Source organism: Acomys minous, assembly GCF_964271855.1.
Source record: "Acomys minous genome assembly, chromosome: 14".
Lineage (NCBI taxonomy): Eukaryota > Metazoa > Chordata > Mammalia > Rodentia > Muridae > Acomys > Acomys minous.
In genome coordinates this window covers 35,442,829-35,459,246 of record NC_140496.1, presented here as the reverse complement: position 1 = coordinate 35,459,246, position 16,418 = coordinate 35,442,829, and the positions used below count along the sequence as shown (strand labels likewise).

Below are 16,418 nucleotides of genomic sequence, written 5' to 3'. Positions count from 1 at the left end.
TCAGCCTGCAGCCTCTTTCTCTTTGTTTTGCGGAGCGGCCCGACCCCTGTCCAGGGCCAGTTGTGCGTCAAGATAGGCGCTCCGCCCAGAGTTAGCAGGAGAGAGGAAAGTTGGAAGCGGCCGGCGCGCTTGGGATGTGATTGTCATCCTGGGGCCGGCGCTCGAGAGTCTGAGAAAGAGAGAAGGAGAGGAAGAGTCGGGGAGGGAGGAGGGGGAGGCTGGGTAGAGGAGGAGAGGGGGGCGGCGGAGGAGAGGCGGGCGCTAGGGAGGGGCGAGGGGAGCGCCAGTGAGCGGGAGAGGAGCTGGGGAGGAACAGGGAGAGGGCGAGACGCGCCTGGCGGCCGGGTTGGCTGCGGCCGCCCAAAGGCTCCTGCCAGTCCCCCCCACCGACTACACCCCGGGAAGGAGGAGCTTCGCGCGCGCACAAGGCGTCAGAATCCTCAATTTCCAACTTAGCATCTTGGCAGGACCTTTGCAAAGCCAAAAGCAGAGCCCCCCGGTGCAAAGAGCGAGGGGGGGTGGGGGGAGAGAAAGCCTAGCCCAGGCAAGCGGGGCGCGCAGAGGAGCGGGCGCGGCGGTCGCAGCCGGAGGCGCGCGGGAAGCCGACCAAGAGGCGCCGCGGGCCGGAGCCCGGGAGCCGGGGCTCGAATTGCTGCGGCCGGGGGCAGCCAGAGGCCAGGTGCCCGCTCGCTCGCCCTCGTAGGGCGCCGCCCGGCTCCTTGGCCGCCGCGGCGCGGCGCGCCCCATGCCCGTGTGTGGCCATGTCCTACCCGCAGGGCTACTTGTACCAGCCGTCCGCCTCGCTGGCGCTCTACTCGTGCCCCGCATACAGCACCAGCGTCATTTCGGGGCCCCGCACGGATGAGCTCGGCCGCTCTTCTTCGGGCTCTGCATTCTCGCCCTACGCTGGCTCCACTGCCTTCACGGCTCCCTCGCCGGGCTACAACTCGCACCTCCAATACGGCGCCGACCCCGCGGCCGCGGCCGCCGCTGCCTTCTCGTACGTGGTGAGTGAGCTGGGTCCGAGGTGGGCTGGCAGCCGGGGCCAGGCCTGCAGACCCGGGTTGCCCGGGACAGGGGCCTAGGCTCCACCTCGCCCGCCAAGCTTCACGGCCCTTGTAAACTTGGGCAATTGTCTTGCTCGGCTTCATTCGAGCCTCGGGCTCCCAAGTAGCTGTGGCAAGAGCAGCGTCTTGCTGGGATCGCTGAGCTGAAGGGAAGGGTTTGAAGTGGGGGGTGGGGAAGTGGCTAGGGAGGGGATAAGTCCTTACCATTAAGGAATAACATTTAGCCCAAAGCTCTGGGACAACCCGCAAATTTCTTCTTCTTTTTTCCTTTTGGTTTTTGCCCATTTTAGAAAAGTAGTTCAAAAGAAGCAGACCTAAATTTTAAACAGTAGTAGCGTACTAAGTCTATGCAAATGTGTTTGGCCTCGCCTTTAATTAATCCTCCAAAATGTTGCAAATCCGTAATCCTATCTTCGCAATCCGATTTGGAAGTATTAAATTTCTGAACCGTCCGGCGAGCTGCGGTGTATCCGGGTTTTTTTTAAAACCCGGCAGGGTGTGCTTTCTGGAAAAGCGCAAGGGCTTTGGTTAGGGATAGCAGTTTTATACTGTCGGTGTGCAGGCTAAGGTTGTTTGTCCTTAGCGTTCCTTTGAAGATTAAAGAAAGAACCTTCACTTCCCTTGTTGTTGTACCCCCTTGCGCCCAACATGCTGCCGCTGTGGGGCAGAGCTCTGAGTGATAGCCGAGGCTGCTCAGGCCTCTAAGTGAGCCTTGGGCCCTGCCGCAGCGGCAAAGGCCAGATCTAAGCACTGGGCACCGATGTGCTCCAGGAGATGGTGGCCTCCAAGGTGGTGTGCCAAGCCTTGAACAGCCTCAGGGCTCCCGAAGGACCCCAGATTTAGAAATTTGGGGGCCGCTGCCTTCTGAGGAGGGGGAAGGGGGGCCACTCGAGTTTGAATCAGCCAGCTCTGTCTGCCTCGGGGAGGGAGCTGGAATGCGGGCCCCGCTGGCATGCAGACCTAGGGACAGAGGGAAAGTGGATTTCAGCCTTTCAGGTGGCCATGAAGTCTATACCAACATCACCTAATATCTGCCTGCCCCCCCCCCCTCTGCAGGGCTCTCCCTATGACCACACTCCCGGTATGGCGGGTTCCTTGGGGTATCACCCTTACGCGGCGCCTCTAGGCTCCTATCCTTACGGGGATCCCGCATATCGGAAGAACGCCACTCGGGACGCCACAGCCACGCTCAAGGCCTGGCTCAACGAGCACCGCAAGAATCCGTACCCCACCAAGGGGGAGAAGATCATGCTGGCCATCATCACCAAGATGACCCTCACCCAGGTGTCCACCTGGTTCGCCAACGCCCGCCGGCGCCTCAAGAAGGAGAACAAGATGACGTGGACGCCACGGAACCGCAGCGAGGACGAGGAGGAGGAGGAGAACATTGATCTGGAGAAGAATGACGAGGATGAGCCACAGAAGCCCGAGGACAAGGGCGACCTCGAGGGCCCCGAAGCAGGTTGGTGGACGCGGGGAAAGGGTGTGTTGATCGGGACTCAAAGGCAAAGGGGGCCTGGAGGGGGCGCGCACGGGTCCCTGCCTCTGCCGGCAGGAACAGGGGCCCGGCCCGCGTGGCCTCCACTCCTCTGACAGCCCGGGTTTCGCCCACAGGAGGAGCAGAGCAGAAGGCGGCTCCCGGCTGTGAACGGCTGCAGGGGCCGCCCAGTCCCGCCGGCAAGGAAACCGAAGGCAGTCTCAGCGACTCGGATTTTAAGGAGTCGCCCTCCGAGGGCCGCCACGACGAGTTGCCCAGGCCCCCGCGCGCCAGCGGGCCCTCCCCAGGTGGGCCGGCAACCGCGCGTCTGTCGGAGGACGCGGGTCCTCACTATCCCACGGGTGCGCAGGCGCCCGGCCCGCACCCACCAGCCGGAGAGCTGCCCACCGGCTCGGGTGGGTCCTCAGTCATCCACTCGCCACCGCCACCTCCGCCGCCGCCTCCGGCCGTTCTAGCCAAACCCAAACTGTGGTCTCTGGCAGAGATTGCCACATCCTCGGACAAGGTCAAGGACGGGGGCGGAGGGAGCGAGGGCTCTCCGTGCCCACCGTGTCCCGGGCCCGTGGGCGGGCAAACCCTTGGAGGCAGCCGCGCCTCTCCTGCCCCAGCGCCCGCTCGCTCACCCTCGGCGCAGTGTCCCTTTCCGGGCGGGACGGTCCTGTCCCGGCCTCTCTACTACACTGCGCCCTTCTATCCGGGCTACACGAACTATGGCTCCTTCGGACATCTTCATGGCCACCCAGGGCCAGGACCAGGCCCTACAGCGGGTCCCGGTTCTCATTTCAATGGATTAAACCAGACGGTGTTGAATCGAGCGGACGTTTTGGCTAAAGACCCGAAAATGTTGCGGAGCCAGTCTCAGCTAGACCTGTGCAAAGACTCTCCCTATGAATTGAAGAAAGGTATGTCCGACATTTAACTCGGGTGCGGTACTCCCGGACTTTCCTAATTTATTAAAACCATGGCCTTGGCAGTTATTTTTCCATCACCAAGAGAAAGAGAAAGAAAAAATAAATAAATAAACTACCCCTCTAATTCAGAAGTTTATAGTTTATGGAGATGGATGACATAAAAATGTATACATCTCCACACTCGAAAAAAAAATTGTTTTAGCCAACTGAAAAGAAAAAAAAAACTTAAGAGGATTTGTATTAAATCTTATTCTGTATATTTAATGTAGCATTTTTGTATTTAAATTGATAATTCAGTATCTTTGAAGTAAATTATGAAATCAAGACACCTGTACAGGCATTTAATGTTTTTGTAATATAAATATATACATTTGTGTTCCCCCAAACTGTTTCATAGTTTAAAAATACAAGTTTAATTTAATTTTTTACACCTATTGATTTTTCTGGGTATGAGCTAAAGTATTATTACAGAAAGGAATCAGGTTATACTCTTAGATTTAAAAAAGAGAAACTGCAGTGGTCTTTGTAAAATGCAAAATATTTAATTAAAGGAGATTTTAACATAATCAGAGCCACTCATTACTTCTCAGAATCCTCAATAAATTGTCAATTGCCTTGGTCAAAAGGTGCAACTGTAACTTTTTTCAAAGTGGGGAATGAAAGGCGCTGTCCTCAGACACTCAGTGTACCAGGGGGAACCATAATTAGGCCACAGACCCTGGGGAAGCGGCCCAGTCTGGGAACGCAGATTTGGATCATCATTGTGGTCTGCTTGAGGGGGAGATTGCACCCTGGAGGAGCAAGAAGAGAGACCCAAGTGTGTGCCAGAAGGGAGGAAAAATGGCAAATGAAGGCAGAGTCGTGCACCACCCGAGAGCCATCGCTTAACCTAATTACTTCCAATCAGTGTCGTGTTTTATGCAAAGCAATCAGCTGGTGAACTTTGCTAATGAGTTCGATTTTATGCCGGATTTAGCCCTTATTACTATTTCAAAGGTGCTGTTAGCTAATACAGGCAAGGAGCGTTAGGGGATGCCAAATGGGAAGGCTTCCCCAAGTCACCACTCCTCTACCCCTTCAAAATTGGGAATTGATCTCTTCTTTGGATTTGATTAAATCAGCGACTGTTCCATCCGCAACCGTGAGGGTGGCCTGCAGCCTTGTGGATGCAGGCGCTGCCTCCCTGCAGGGACCACAAACCCGCAACGCGACGGTTCCCCCCTTTCACAGGTAGGTGTCACACTTGTCCTGAATTTCGAGCCTGTATTTTTGCAGAATCGGAGATGGGAGCGTGGGCAGAAGGGGGTGGGAGGTGGAGGGAGCATCATAGTCACTAGGGGCAGTGAACGGAGCCCCCAAAGGGAGTAGGAGGCCCCTCCCCCATTGCCCCCCTTTTGGGGAGGGGTAAGTGGCTTCAAAAGCTCCAGGCCATTTGCGTAGATAAAGAGGCCATTGTGGACTTGATGAGGCTTGTCGTCGCTTTAGCACTTTTCCCAGCTCAGATTGCTACAAAAGTGTTTTTGAGGGTTTATTTTTCTCGTTTTAGTCCGCTTTATTTCAGCTCACTGCAAAGTTGGGATTCATCTCGGTACCAAATGACCAAGGGACAGCACCCAGAGCCACCCTCCAATCCCGGGGTTCAGGCTTGGTTACCCATTTTGCACCTAAGATGTGACTCATCAACCCTTTTACTTCATGGGGAATTTTCTGTAGTAATGGGGAGGGGGGCGTTGCATTACAAAAAAAAAAAATACCCCAGCGAAGGGAATTAATTTGACTGAGTGCAGGGACAGAACTGTTTGCATACAACGGCAACATAATTAGCCTAAAGCAGAGTGTACATATTTACATTTCTCCTCTATTACTTTTGCCCTACTCGGGTTTTAAAGCGCACCCCAAACTTACACTGCTCGTGTAGCTTTTGCTGATTCTTTGAAAACCTGCAACAGGACTCATTTCGCTTTATCTGAATTGAAACAAGTTTGAAAGCTGTGTTAGCCAGAGGTTTTAAGGAACAGTGTTGTTATTTAAAAAAAAAAAAATCGGAGTTTTACTTAAAAAGTTCTCAATGGGGAAAACGGTTATAAAGTTGGTACTGTGAACGATTAAACATACATGAAATGATCGTATTTTATTTTATTCCTTTAATTATAAATGATTTTTTAAACAATTGCATTCCAGAGATGACTTGCCCTGCCCTCCTCTTCACGCCCGCTCTCCCCAGCCTAATTCACAATCGCCACCCCTCCCACCGAGCTTATGCAACCCCAGGAGTCATCTTCTTTTTTGAAAAGTCTGAAGAATAGGCAGTCGCTTTTCTTAAGGAAAAGTTTAAAGACCACATCAACGCGGCGGGGTTTTGGAAGCACTGGTCCTAAACTCTGCCCATCGGTTTTTAAAAGAAAATTACAGGCCTCCTAGTGTTTCTGGGAATATGCAAATAACGTGGCTCGGCCTCGCTTGTCCACGGGCTAGGGCTGGGGCTTAAACCGCCTGCCCGCGGAGCTGCCTGGGAACGGGAACTCGGCCCCGCCGGGGAGCGGGCGCCCCTTCTTCGCATCCAGGGGCTGCGGACTCCGGGCTAAGCAACGAAGCACCGGGCCTGGCCAGCTGTTGCTCCGAATCCCTGTCCCTTGCGCCTGAAGTCTTTGGTTTTCTTGCGTACCTTAACTACTGCACACACTCCCACGGAAGTCCGAGGTTTTCTTTCTTGCAGAACTAGGTTTCGATGGTCAGTGGTTTTTCTGGTTTCTAGAGATTTTTCTAATTTGGAGGTAGCCTGATGGTCAGGTCCGAGTTTGAGACACGAAGAAAGTAACACCTGCGTTTAATTTCAGAAATAGTTGTGTGTCACACGTCCCTGAACCTCCGTTTTGACTCTTCTCGGACGGTCTAGGGGGCGATGCGTCTTTGGAGGCATGGGCACCAGGTGATTCTTGTCGGTGCTGGGGTTCGGGGTTTGTTCTCAGGCTGGGATCAGGGAACGAAAGCCCCGAGAGACAGTGCCGAAAATACCTGCAAAATACCTCGGAACTGAGTTGTGCTGGTGTCAACCACCTGCGCCTTGCTAGGCCAGTTTTGGGAACCCGTCTTAGGAGCCCTAGCTTGGCGCTTAGGGACTAAAAGGAGCCAAGTCCCTAGCTTCTCCTTGGGGGGTCTCTACAGTCTTTCTCCTGAGGCCAGGTTCTTTCCCTTAACCCTTTGTACCGGCCAAATCAGTTTAAGGGATTTAGTAGTCAAAAAAGAAACAGCCTCATGATACCTTGAGGGCGAATACGGGGGGGGGGGGGGCCTGAGCGGGGGAAGGGGAGGGGGAGGGGGGCTCCTTGAGAAGTGGCAAGGGGCTCTTTCTCCCAGAAGTCGGGTACTAGGACCTAGAAAAGGTGATCTCCCAGTTCGGGTGAGGGGCCTCTGTGAGGGGTTATAATTGTAAACACCCATTACCCTATACTACCCAAATGTGGGGGCCCAAAAGATTGGGGAGGTCGTACATATTTCTTGAGCCTACGCCGGCTTTCCAAGCTCATCTGTCCCCCACAAATAACAGGCTACACTGGTGAGAACTAAAGAACAGGTCCCCTCAAAGCGCCCAAAGTGAAAAGGAAAGGAATTGAATTCTCAAGAGGAGCCCCGGGTCTGCAGGTTAGGAAGGGCGCCGCCTACTGGTCTCCAGGGCCACGGGGGTTCGCAGTGAGAAGGAGCTGGGCCAAAGCCGGCCAGGCCCACAATCACTGCCCTTCCCTGGCTCTACACTTGAGCTGGGCGACCTCAAGCTCCGTCCATTAGCCAAGTTGCCTAGGGCCTGGACTCTATGACCTAGTTAGCACTGAGAAGTTGGGTAGCAGGCCTTGACTAACTCAGCTTTAACTCAACAGATTCGCGTCCTAGCTATAGTTAACTCACTGTTTCAAAAGTCAGGCAGCAGGCAGTTGAAAATTGTGGGCACCCAAGTCGCCTTCAGGGAGGAGGTAGGGGCGGGAGTTTAAGTAGCCTGCAGATAGTAGGCTTAGCGAGAGTGGTCCTCTTCGGTTTCGCGTGTCCCCCATTTCTGCTTCTGTTGGTCCTTGCACGCTTACGCGCCAAGAATCCCACTAAGTCTTCTTTAATTTGTGGTTTGCCATTTCGAGAGGAGCCTACCAGGCCACTAACTCCGAAACACCGTTTTGGCCAGTGCGTGGACATTACGAAATAAGGAAAAGCTTATTTCCCCTTAAGTTTTGCTTCGAACACTCCCGGTTCAACAATACCTTTAATGAGATCGGAATGGCAAAGCTTGCAGTGCCCAGCAGTGCCCACCGTGGCTAGCGTGTAAGGTTCAGAAGTGCCATGGGATGGGTGAGGAGGGGGAGAGCAGGGCGTGCCCCCAGACTGGCTCTAAGACCCCCTTCCTTCTTCAAACTAGACGGAAATCTGACCCGAAAGGGACCTTGGCGTCTGCCTTTTTCCGTTGCAAAAGTTTTGGCGCGGTCCCTATGCCCACTGAGCACGTGTACCTCTGCGACCAGGTTAGACCCGCTCTCCTTTTCGTTTTCGCTATAAATATAAACCTGGGCCGCTGACAGTGGGCAGACAGGGATTGTGGCCTAACAAAAAACACCTTGGAGGCAGGTCTGAAACTCTGCCTGGCCTGCCTCACGGAGCTGCCGGGATCTTCGGTCCCTCTTGAGCTGCAGCCCCCAACCCTTGGCTCCCTAAGGCCGCTCGCCCGGCAGCGCGCTGGTTTCTGATGCCGGAACGAACCCAGCGCGCGCCCAGACGTCACTTTCCCACTGAAATCTGCTTTTATTTGCTCCGAGCAAACCCCAGGCTCTCAGCGCTCCCGCCTGATGGATGCAAATGTAAATGTGCACTTATTTAATTGGATCAGGCCCCAAGATAAAAGAGATAAACGGCTCCCCGTTTGCTAACTTATTTTCCGAGGCATGCAGCGCCGCGTGGAGGGGAAGCTAATGAAGGGGCAGCGCGTCGCTCAACTCTGCAGCTCTTCGCAGCGCAGCCGTGGTGTACAGACAGTCCCGCGCTGCGAGGCCTGCGCCGCCTTGTCGCCCCTTCTTTACACAGGCCCTCCAAGCCTGGTGGTGTTCTTCTGGGACCCTCTGTGAGGCCTGGCTGGGAAGATGACAGGGCCGGAGACTGCTGTCTTTCTTGAAAATGCCGGGTTCCTCTTCGTTCTTTTCCAACCCTCTGCTTTCTCACCCAAGCCCTGTACTTGGGTTACATACAACAGCTAAGCGCATTAGACGCCCCCCCCCCCCCCGCACCTCTTCTACCTCAAGTGGAGGGTGCAGGGAGAAAGATGCCAGCTGTGTCTGAGGGTGGGCAGATCTCCTTTTCTGCCTTCGGGGTCAGGTGGAAGGGTCCTCAACACGGAAGGATCTCTCTTTTTCGGTCCCCCACAGGGCTTCCTTTTGGAGGCTGAGGTTGCTTTCAAAATCGCCTGGAATCCCTGGATTAACTCCTCCCCGGACTAAATACGGTATACTGTCAGTACAAGACAGTCATTTCAAGGCGTCTCGAAGATTGGACAGCTATTAGGAGAGAAAGGACGGACTGTCTCTTTTCTCCTTGAGACAACAGTTTCGACCTTAGAGCCAGGTGGTCCTCATGTGTCTCATGTACCTCGCTTCTCAATTTGGGGTTCCGGTTTTCTGGAAAAGTTTCTCTTCTGTTCAGAAATGCAGCCGTTGAGGAAACAGTCTAAGGTACATGCGTGAAGGGAGAGAAAAAGAGGCACCCTGGGCAGAGCCGTTTCCCCAATAGATCCAGCCCCCAGAAGCTGGCCTGGCCCGGCCTGAGCTGGGCTGGGCTGGGCTGGGCAGCACCGATGGCGCTGCCATGCTGGGTCCCAACGAGCTGATGGATGGGCTTGTCATGAAAGCTGTGTGTGCGGAGCATTTACCTCGCTAAACTGAAATTACTGTCTTTTCAGGGGCTAATTTGTGTAACTCCCATGGAGGGGCCTGGAGGGGGTTTGATGAGGCATAAAATGATGATTAATGAATTTATTGGCCGCTGCTCATCAAACAAGGGCTCAGAGCTTGCATACACATCCAGAGCCTGGCGGCGGCGCTCAACCCAACTGGGATTCAGCCTCTGGGCTCCAGTACCTACCCGGTGCCCAGCCTTGGATGCTTTGCTTCTCTCGAACCCAGCCAGGATGCTTCCCTGTGGGGGCGATCCTGGACCCCAGATTGAGAAGTGAGGGTGTAATCCGTGCTAGCGTTCTGGAAGAGGAGAGCGGGTTCTAAGCTGCCCACCATCGCCCCCTGGGGGCAGGCAGTATGCTCAGGCTTGGGGCAGGGCTGGGGCTGGGGCTGGTGCAGGAGAGAGGTTAGTGGAAGCCTCTGGGACTCCGAGGTGACTGTGAAGTCTGAGGTGACTTGGAGTTGTGGGCATGGATTGTATTCCGAACGTGACATAGCGCTACCGGTGGGTTCCTGGCCAAGCGACACAGCGCTGTCATCATAAGTGCTCTTGGACAGTTTCAATAACCAGTCTGAACCTGATGACCTCATAGGTGAAAAGGGACTGAAATACACCCTCACCACCCCCACCCCACCCCACCCCACCCCACCCCCGACATGGTGCATAACACAGAGCGCCTTTTAGTATAGCTATTAAAATAATGATCTCTTTGGGACTCAGGTCCCCTGCGGACACTAGCTCAGGCCTAGGATGAAGACAGGAGGGACGCAGAGGCAGGGTCCTGCCAGCATGGCTGCTCCTTTTTGGCACACCTCTTCACTTCTCTTGGTCACTAGCACCAGCAGCAACTTGAAGGGAAACTGAGGGAGAGTCTAGAAGGGCGTTCATACACCCTAGGGCGTTCATACACCCTAGTGGGGCCTCTGGGCTGACCTGGGGAAACTGACAGGAGCTGCCTCTGTCTCCTTCACTGCAGCTCCAGGTGCCTTAGAGAACTCCTTGCACCTTGGTCAGGCAGCCTTTCATCTGTAGGCATCTGTCTTTTGAGATACAGCTACAAGGACCTTTGGGCTACTCCCTTTGGTCTCAGTCAAGAATCTGCAGCCTCCACAGCTTCTAAGTTCACCTTGGACTCTTTTCTCAGAATTTAAGAGCTTCACCGCCCTTCCTTGCACCTAGTCACACTTTCCGTCCCAGACTTCCAAAGAAGCAACTCCACCCTTGCTTTCAAGACATCCACCTTGTTGGAAGAGAAGGCAGGAAAGACCTTGGAACTGACCCCTCCAGGAGTCATTGCAGTGCAGTGCGTTCTTGCCGTGGTCTCTTTGTTAGTGCAGATCTGTCCTCCCCGGGTCTACTGCTGAGTATCTAGTCTGGGCTAATGACGCAGCATAAACAAAGCAAATACCCTACCCTGCCTGCACTTGGACTTTAAAAGGCCCTGACGGTGGCTCAGCAAGTGAGCCAGGAAGACTTCACACAGCATCTGTGGGGTGATGGTCATGGGACAAATGAAGAGGGTAAGGAGTGGGTTCTTAGAGTGAGGGATCCCAACGAGCTCCCTTAGGGGGTGTTCATATGAGAAGATGCTAGGGAGCCTGCTAAGCTGAAATTTGGGAGGAAAAAGAGTTCTGAGCACAAGGAATAGAAAAATGTAAGCCTTCTGAGGTGAAAGGAAATTTCAGGGAGATTTTTGGGCTCAATCCAGGGGCAATTTACATAGATCCTTGTAGGTCCTAGGAGATCTTTGGTGGTTGTGATGAAGGACAGAGTGTAGAGGGTTTTGAGTATCTAACTCATATTTATAAGCATCCTGGTGTGTGAGCTCAGCTTCTGGGAGGGTGGTAGTAAAAACAGGAGCAAATTAGGAGACCAATAGAGATCCCTGAGGGAGGTATACTCCTTGGACCTAGAGTCAGGAAGAAAGTAAAGTCTCCTTCCCCAGTAAGAGGAGAAAAAAATTTTTTTTTCAGATAGAAGAAAGCGAGATATTCTTTCACATGACACCTAAGCCACTGGGTCACAAACAGCCCTCGGGGATATGTTGAGAAGCCAGTGACAGAATACTCAAGTGCTTTGGTTAAGATGCCTGTGTCCACGGATGACTCCGAAGTGGACACTTCCTCTCCCGAAGCCATAGATGATAGCGTGCTGGGATCAGATCCCTCCCTTTCCAGTCCCAGGAGAGAATCTGAGGTTTGGGAAAAGAGAATGACATGTCCCAGATCGTGAAGTGAGTTTATACACAGAGGCAGATCCCGTATCCCGGTCTCCTAACTCCTAATCCTGGCTCGAGTTCTGCCCTGCCTCGCCCAAGCTAAGTTCTTCAGGATATCTGTATTTTAACAGAGAACTCCCGGAAACAAAATGCCTTAACAGAGAGGAATGAATTTATAATGGCGGACTCTCAGACACTGTGACAGGCTGTCAAGGGAGATATTTTTAGGCTGGGCCTGGAAACATCTTAGCCTTCCTCAAACGCTGCCTGCGGAGGGAGGGCTGCTTCCTCAACACTTCGTGTGTGAAGTACAGATGAGGGGGGAAAGCCAGACCGCTCCATCTCTCCCAGAGACTCAACAACAAGGAAGGACTGCGGCTGTCTCCCTGCCAAGCCCTTGTCTGCCCTAGGTAACTGCTATCTGACAGGGTATGCTCATTTTTCCAGCCTGAGGTAGCTTCTGTCTGCCTACAATTTTCTCACATAGCGGAAGGCAAAAAAAAAAAAAAAAAAAAAAAAAAAGAAGAAGAAGAAGAAGAAGAAAGAAAGAAAGAAAGAAAAATTAATATTCCTTTGATTCCTTTGGCCATCATCCTACAGAGTAAATCCCACCAAACGAAGGTTTGAGCTGGGACAAGCTGTGAGTCACCAGTCTTTGGGGCATTTGTTTTACACTTCTTATTTTCATAACTCAGCTTGACTGCTTTGTCTCATTGCTGTTCTTGGTTTCTGTGACACACACACACACACACACACACACACACACACACACACACACATCACCATCAGCTTGGGGATTTGTTTTACTGTGCAAATTATCAGTCCTTTGTCCCCAAGGGAACCAGCAGGTCCTTAGGAACAGTGTCTCATCTCTTAAGCAGATTCAGGCATCTATTGGCCCTAGATTCTAAAGACTTTCAAGGTTCCAAAATGTTCCAGACACCTTCTCAGCTAAGAGGGTTCAACATCAGACTCGTCACCCAGCTCTTTGGAAGACCTTTCTTTTTAGATCCAAAACCACAAGAGTTTTTGTTGTTGCTGTTTGTTTTGTTTGCCCTGAATCTGTATCAAGTAAATCCAGACCCTGCGGCGACGGGAGACTCTTTCCAAATACTAGTGTGTGCAGCGACAGACACTGGCAGCTGAGGACCAATTTATGGATCCCATGAGTTGACTCACGGAAAGCTCAGAGAAAAGGGCTCATTTGAATAACTAGCCGTCTCCCTGCTCCCACCAAGAGTGTGGAAGATTGTTCACAGCCTTGCTTTATTTTGGAGGATGGAGTTACTTTTCCTCTCTACATTCTTTCTTCCTTTCTTTCAAAGGATTTGTTTTACTCCATGGTTTACAGAGATGGAGTTTACCAGGCAGGGGAAAAGGCGTAACCCTGGGAGCAGCCCTGGGCTGTGCAGTAGGAGCATGGCGCTGCTCTGTTGGACACAGGTCCAGGTAGCAGGGCCATCTGAGAAAGTTCTGCAGGGTTCGAAGCTAACCTCTCCTTGCCTCAAATCTCCTCAAAGCCAATTCCAGTTCCACCTCCACCTTCTAGATCTATGCTGTGGCTGCTCCCTGTGGGAACTGGTGGTATATACTCAGCTGCTTCAACTCTTGTACCGTGTACTCATTTAGAGAGTAATGTCCTTACGGTTACTATGATAGGTGCAGATGGCAGCAGCAAAAAGGGAACTCAGGGGAACTTGCTCCCTCCCGCCCAGTGTCTTTCAGGGTCTCTGGAACTTCCTGTTTCTTCTGCTTAGAATGTTGTCCTCAATGTTATGTAGGAATCTTTTGGGAATGCATGAAGTCATCTTATGATATAGGGGGCTTATTGTGTGTGTGTGTGTGCATGCACATGCACATGCACATTTGTATACCTATCTCTCTTTTTTTTTTGTATGTGTGTGTGTGTCTCTGCATCTGTGTGTGTATCGGTCTCTCTCTCTCTCGGTGAGTGTGTGCATCTGTGTGTGTTTGTGTGTGCATTTGTGTGTCTGTCTCTCTTTCTGTGTTTATGTATGCATCTGTATGTATGCCTGTCTCTGTGTGTATGTGTTTGTATGTGTGTGTTTGTTTGTGCATCTGTGTATCTGTCTGTCTGTTTGTCTTTGTCTCTGTTTCTGTCTCTTCCCCCCCATCTCCCCCCCCCCCTCTCTCTCTCTCTCTGTGTGTGTGTGTGTGTGTGTGTGTGTGTGTGTAGTGCCCATGGCTTTTCGGATCTCAGGCAAGTGCTCTATCACTGAGCTTCCTTTCCCTTCTCTTTCAGCTAGAGACAAGGCTGGCTCTGTTGCCCAGGCTGACCTGGAACTCCTGGGTTCAAAAGACCCTCCTGCCTCAGCTCCCTGAAGAGCTGTCATTGTAGCAGCCCACCAGGCATATTGTCACCACACTTTGGGAAAGAATACCAGCTTCTTTGACAGATGTGGAAACTGAGGACCTGAAAAGTGAAGCTTTTTTTTTTTTTTTGACATCTCAACAGCCAGTGGGCAGCAGAGCCAGGACAGGTGTCTGTCCTCTGGACCTGCTGTCTATCTGTCCTCTTGACCTGCTGCTTCCATCCCTCACTGTCTCCCTGAGAGGTTTTTTCTCTTTTCTTTTCCCTTTATTTCTGTTTTACTTTCTTTAGAAGTTTTCTTTTTCAATGTGTAAATTATTTTGTTTGCATCACTCTCTGTGCACCACTTGCATTCCTGTTGCCCATGCAAGCCGGGAAAAAGCTTCACATACCCCAGAACTAGAGTTACAGACAAGTGTGAGCCACCATGGAAGAGCAGTGAGTTGGACCTGGGAGCTCTGGAAGAGCAGCCAGTGCTCTTAACCACTGAGCCATCTCTCTAGCTCCTGGCAATTCCTTCCTTCCTTCCTTCCTTCCTTCCTTCCTTCCTTCCTTCCTTCCTTTCTCTCTCTCTCTCTCTCTCTCTCTCTCTCTCTCTCTCTCTCTCTCTCTCTCTTTCTCTCTTTCTTTTGAGACAGGGTTTCTCTGTGGAGCCTTTGCTGTCCTGGACTCACTTTGTAGACCAGGCTGGCCTCGAAATGCACCACCACATCTGATTTGAGAACACTTTTTTTTGTGTGTGTGATAGTCTACACTCCCAGTCTCATCCTAGAATGAGCTTCTGGGGAGCCAGAACTGGACAGAAGAACACGTACGGCCTGCTTCTGAGGAACCTGAGTCGCTCCTGTTCTTTTGGTCTGTGATGTCACTCCTTTTTGTTGTCTGGAACCACCCTCTAGAGGTGAAAGGCCTTGTCTTGTTCTGCCTTTTACTGCAGAGGGTGGAGGGGAGGATAGAAGCTAGATCTCCATCACTGAGAAAAAAGTGTGGAAGTAGTGGGGCTGCCATCTCCTTCCAAGAGGGTCTGCCTGCAAGCACTTCTGTGCTCCCTACATCTAAGTGCTCACAAGCAGGGCTTCCATGTCCTCCTCCCTGCAACCACCGCAGTGACACAGGGACCTTGATTAGTGTTGCCAAGTGAAGGACATTGGGGAACCAAACTGTGAGACATCACTTAAGTCACCGCCTTCACCCCAGCCTCGCTCTCTTCTTTTCCTCCCAGCATGGGTGAGCAGGTACACCTTCCACTCCCCAGCTTGCGAGGAAGTCATGCCTTCCAACATCTGATTAAGCATTCAGAACCTTATAGCTCTAAAGCCACACACACACAACTCCTAAACATACATCTTCAGCCCAAACAACCACATGCAACTCCAAAATGTTCCCAAAACAAGCCTCCCAGATTCCAGGACCGCTCCTTCTCCATCCTCATTGAGCATCTTGTAGAAACAAAGTTATCTTTCTTTCTTTCCCAATAAGGACGTCTTTCCCTCTACACTTTAGTCTAAGCCCTGGTGTCTGGCAGGGGGCTAAACCATGTTTCTCTCCATGGTCTCCTTGCCCAGCGGCCATTGCAGCATCAGTGCAAAGCCCGTAGCTTGCCACCCCGGGTACTCAGCTCAGACTGATGGAAATAAAGTGAAACCTGCAGATGCTGGGCCAGTGTATTCCTTTGTACTTTCCCAAAGAACATGCTCCCGAACTCAGAGTGAATTCAGGAGCCAGACTGATGCGCGTTCAAGTCACTGTGGCAGCTGCCCCCTGTCCCTTGAAACATGCTAGTGATCCAGGTAAAACGACAGAAAGTGTAGACAAAGAGGCTCCGACCAAGGACCTGTGAGATGAGAAGGGCTACAAAGTCTTTTTGCCTGCCTGGTCTCTTTCTCCATGTGGGTCACTCACTAGCTGTGAGTTCCTCTGCTTCTCTGGACATTAGAGGTGTGTGTGTGTGTGTGTGTGTGTGTGTGTAGAGTGCTAACCTTTGATGATAAATGGGACAAGGTATACAAGCCTTGTCACATATGTTGTCTGGGATCGTGGTTACTCAACCGGGATGGCTTCTTAGGATGAAAAGTGGCTGAGACTTTCACAGACTGTTTAGCCTGTCTTCCTGTTCTTTGCCACTTCACATCTTTTTGCTGACCTACCATGTTTAAGATGTCTGGGGTTTAAAGCAAAAAAAAAAAAAAAAAAAAAAAAAAAAAAAGAGAGAGAGAGAGAAAAAAATGTATTTTAAGAAATACGCCTTACAACATTATTTCATTACTTTAACTGCCTGCTGACTCATCTGTCCCTTGGTAACCGAGTCTTTCTTTACCAATAACTTTAATTACATCAATCACTCATGCCCCAAACAGCTGAATAATGAAAACTCCCGAGGTGACACCATGGACTTCTGTCACACAAGCAAGGACTTGCAGCTGCAGAACTGCTTTTTCTTTCTCTTTCAAAAGTGGCACCCAGAACT

The 16,418-nt window shown here is 51.8% G+C and overlaps 1 protein-coding gene across 2 annotated transcripts in view; it reads left to right on the top strand.

Moving 5' to 3' along the window:
• The first annotated feature begins 280 nt into the window (after positions 1 to 280).
• The window catches only part of IRX5 (iroquois homeobox 5), a 39,682-nt gene continuing 23,544 nt past the window's right edge, over positions 281 to 16,418 (top strand). The window contains exons 1-4 of one of the 2 annotated variants that reach the window (XM_084756995.1): positions 281 to 1,007; positions 2,124 to 2,529; positions 2,682 to 3,467; positions 4,598 to 4,706. In XM_084756995.1, coding sequence (XP_084613121.1) covers positions 762 to 1,007; positions 2,124 to 2,529; positions 2,682 to 3,467; positions 4,598 to 4,706 — 1,547 coding nt within the window. In that variant the 5' untranslated portion in view covers positions 281 to 761. Of the gene's footprint in view, positions 1,008 to 2,123; positions 2,530 to 2,681; positions 4,102 to 4,597; positions 4,707 to 16,418 lie in introns of those variants that run through there. The other variant, XM_084756996.1, reaches the window with a different exon arrangement.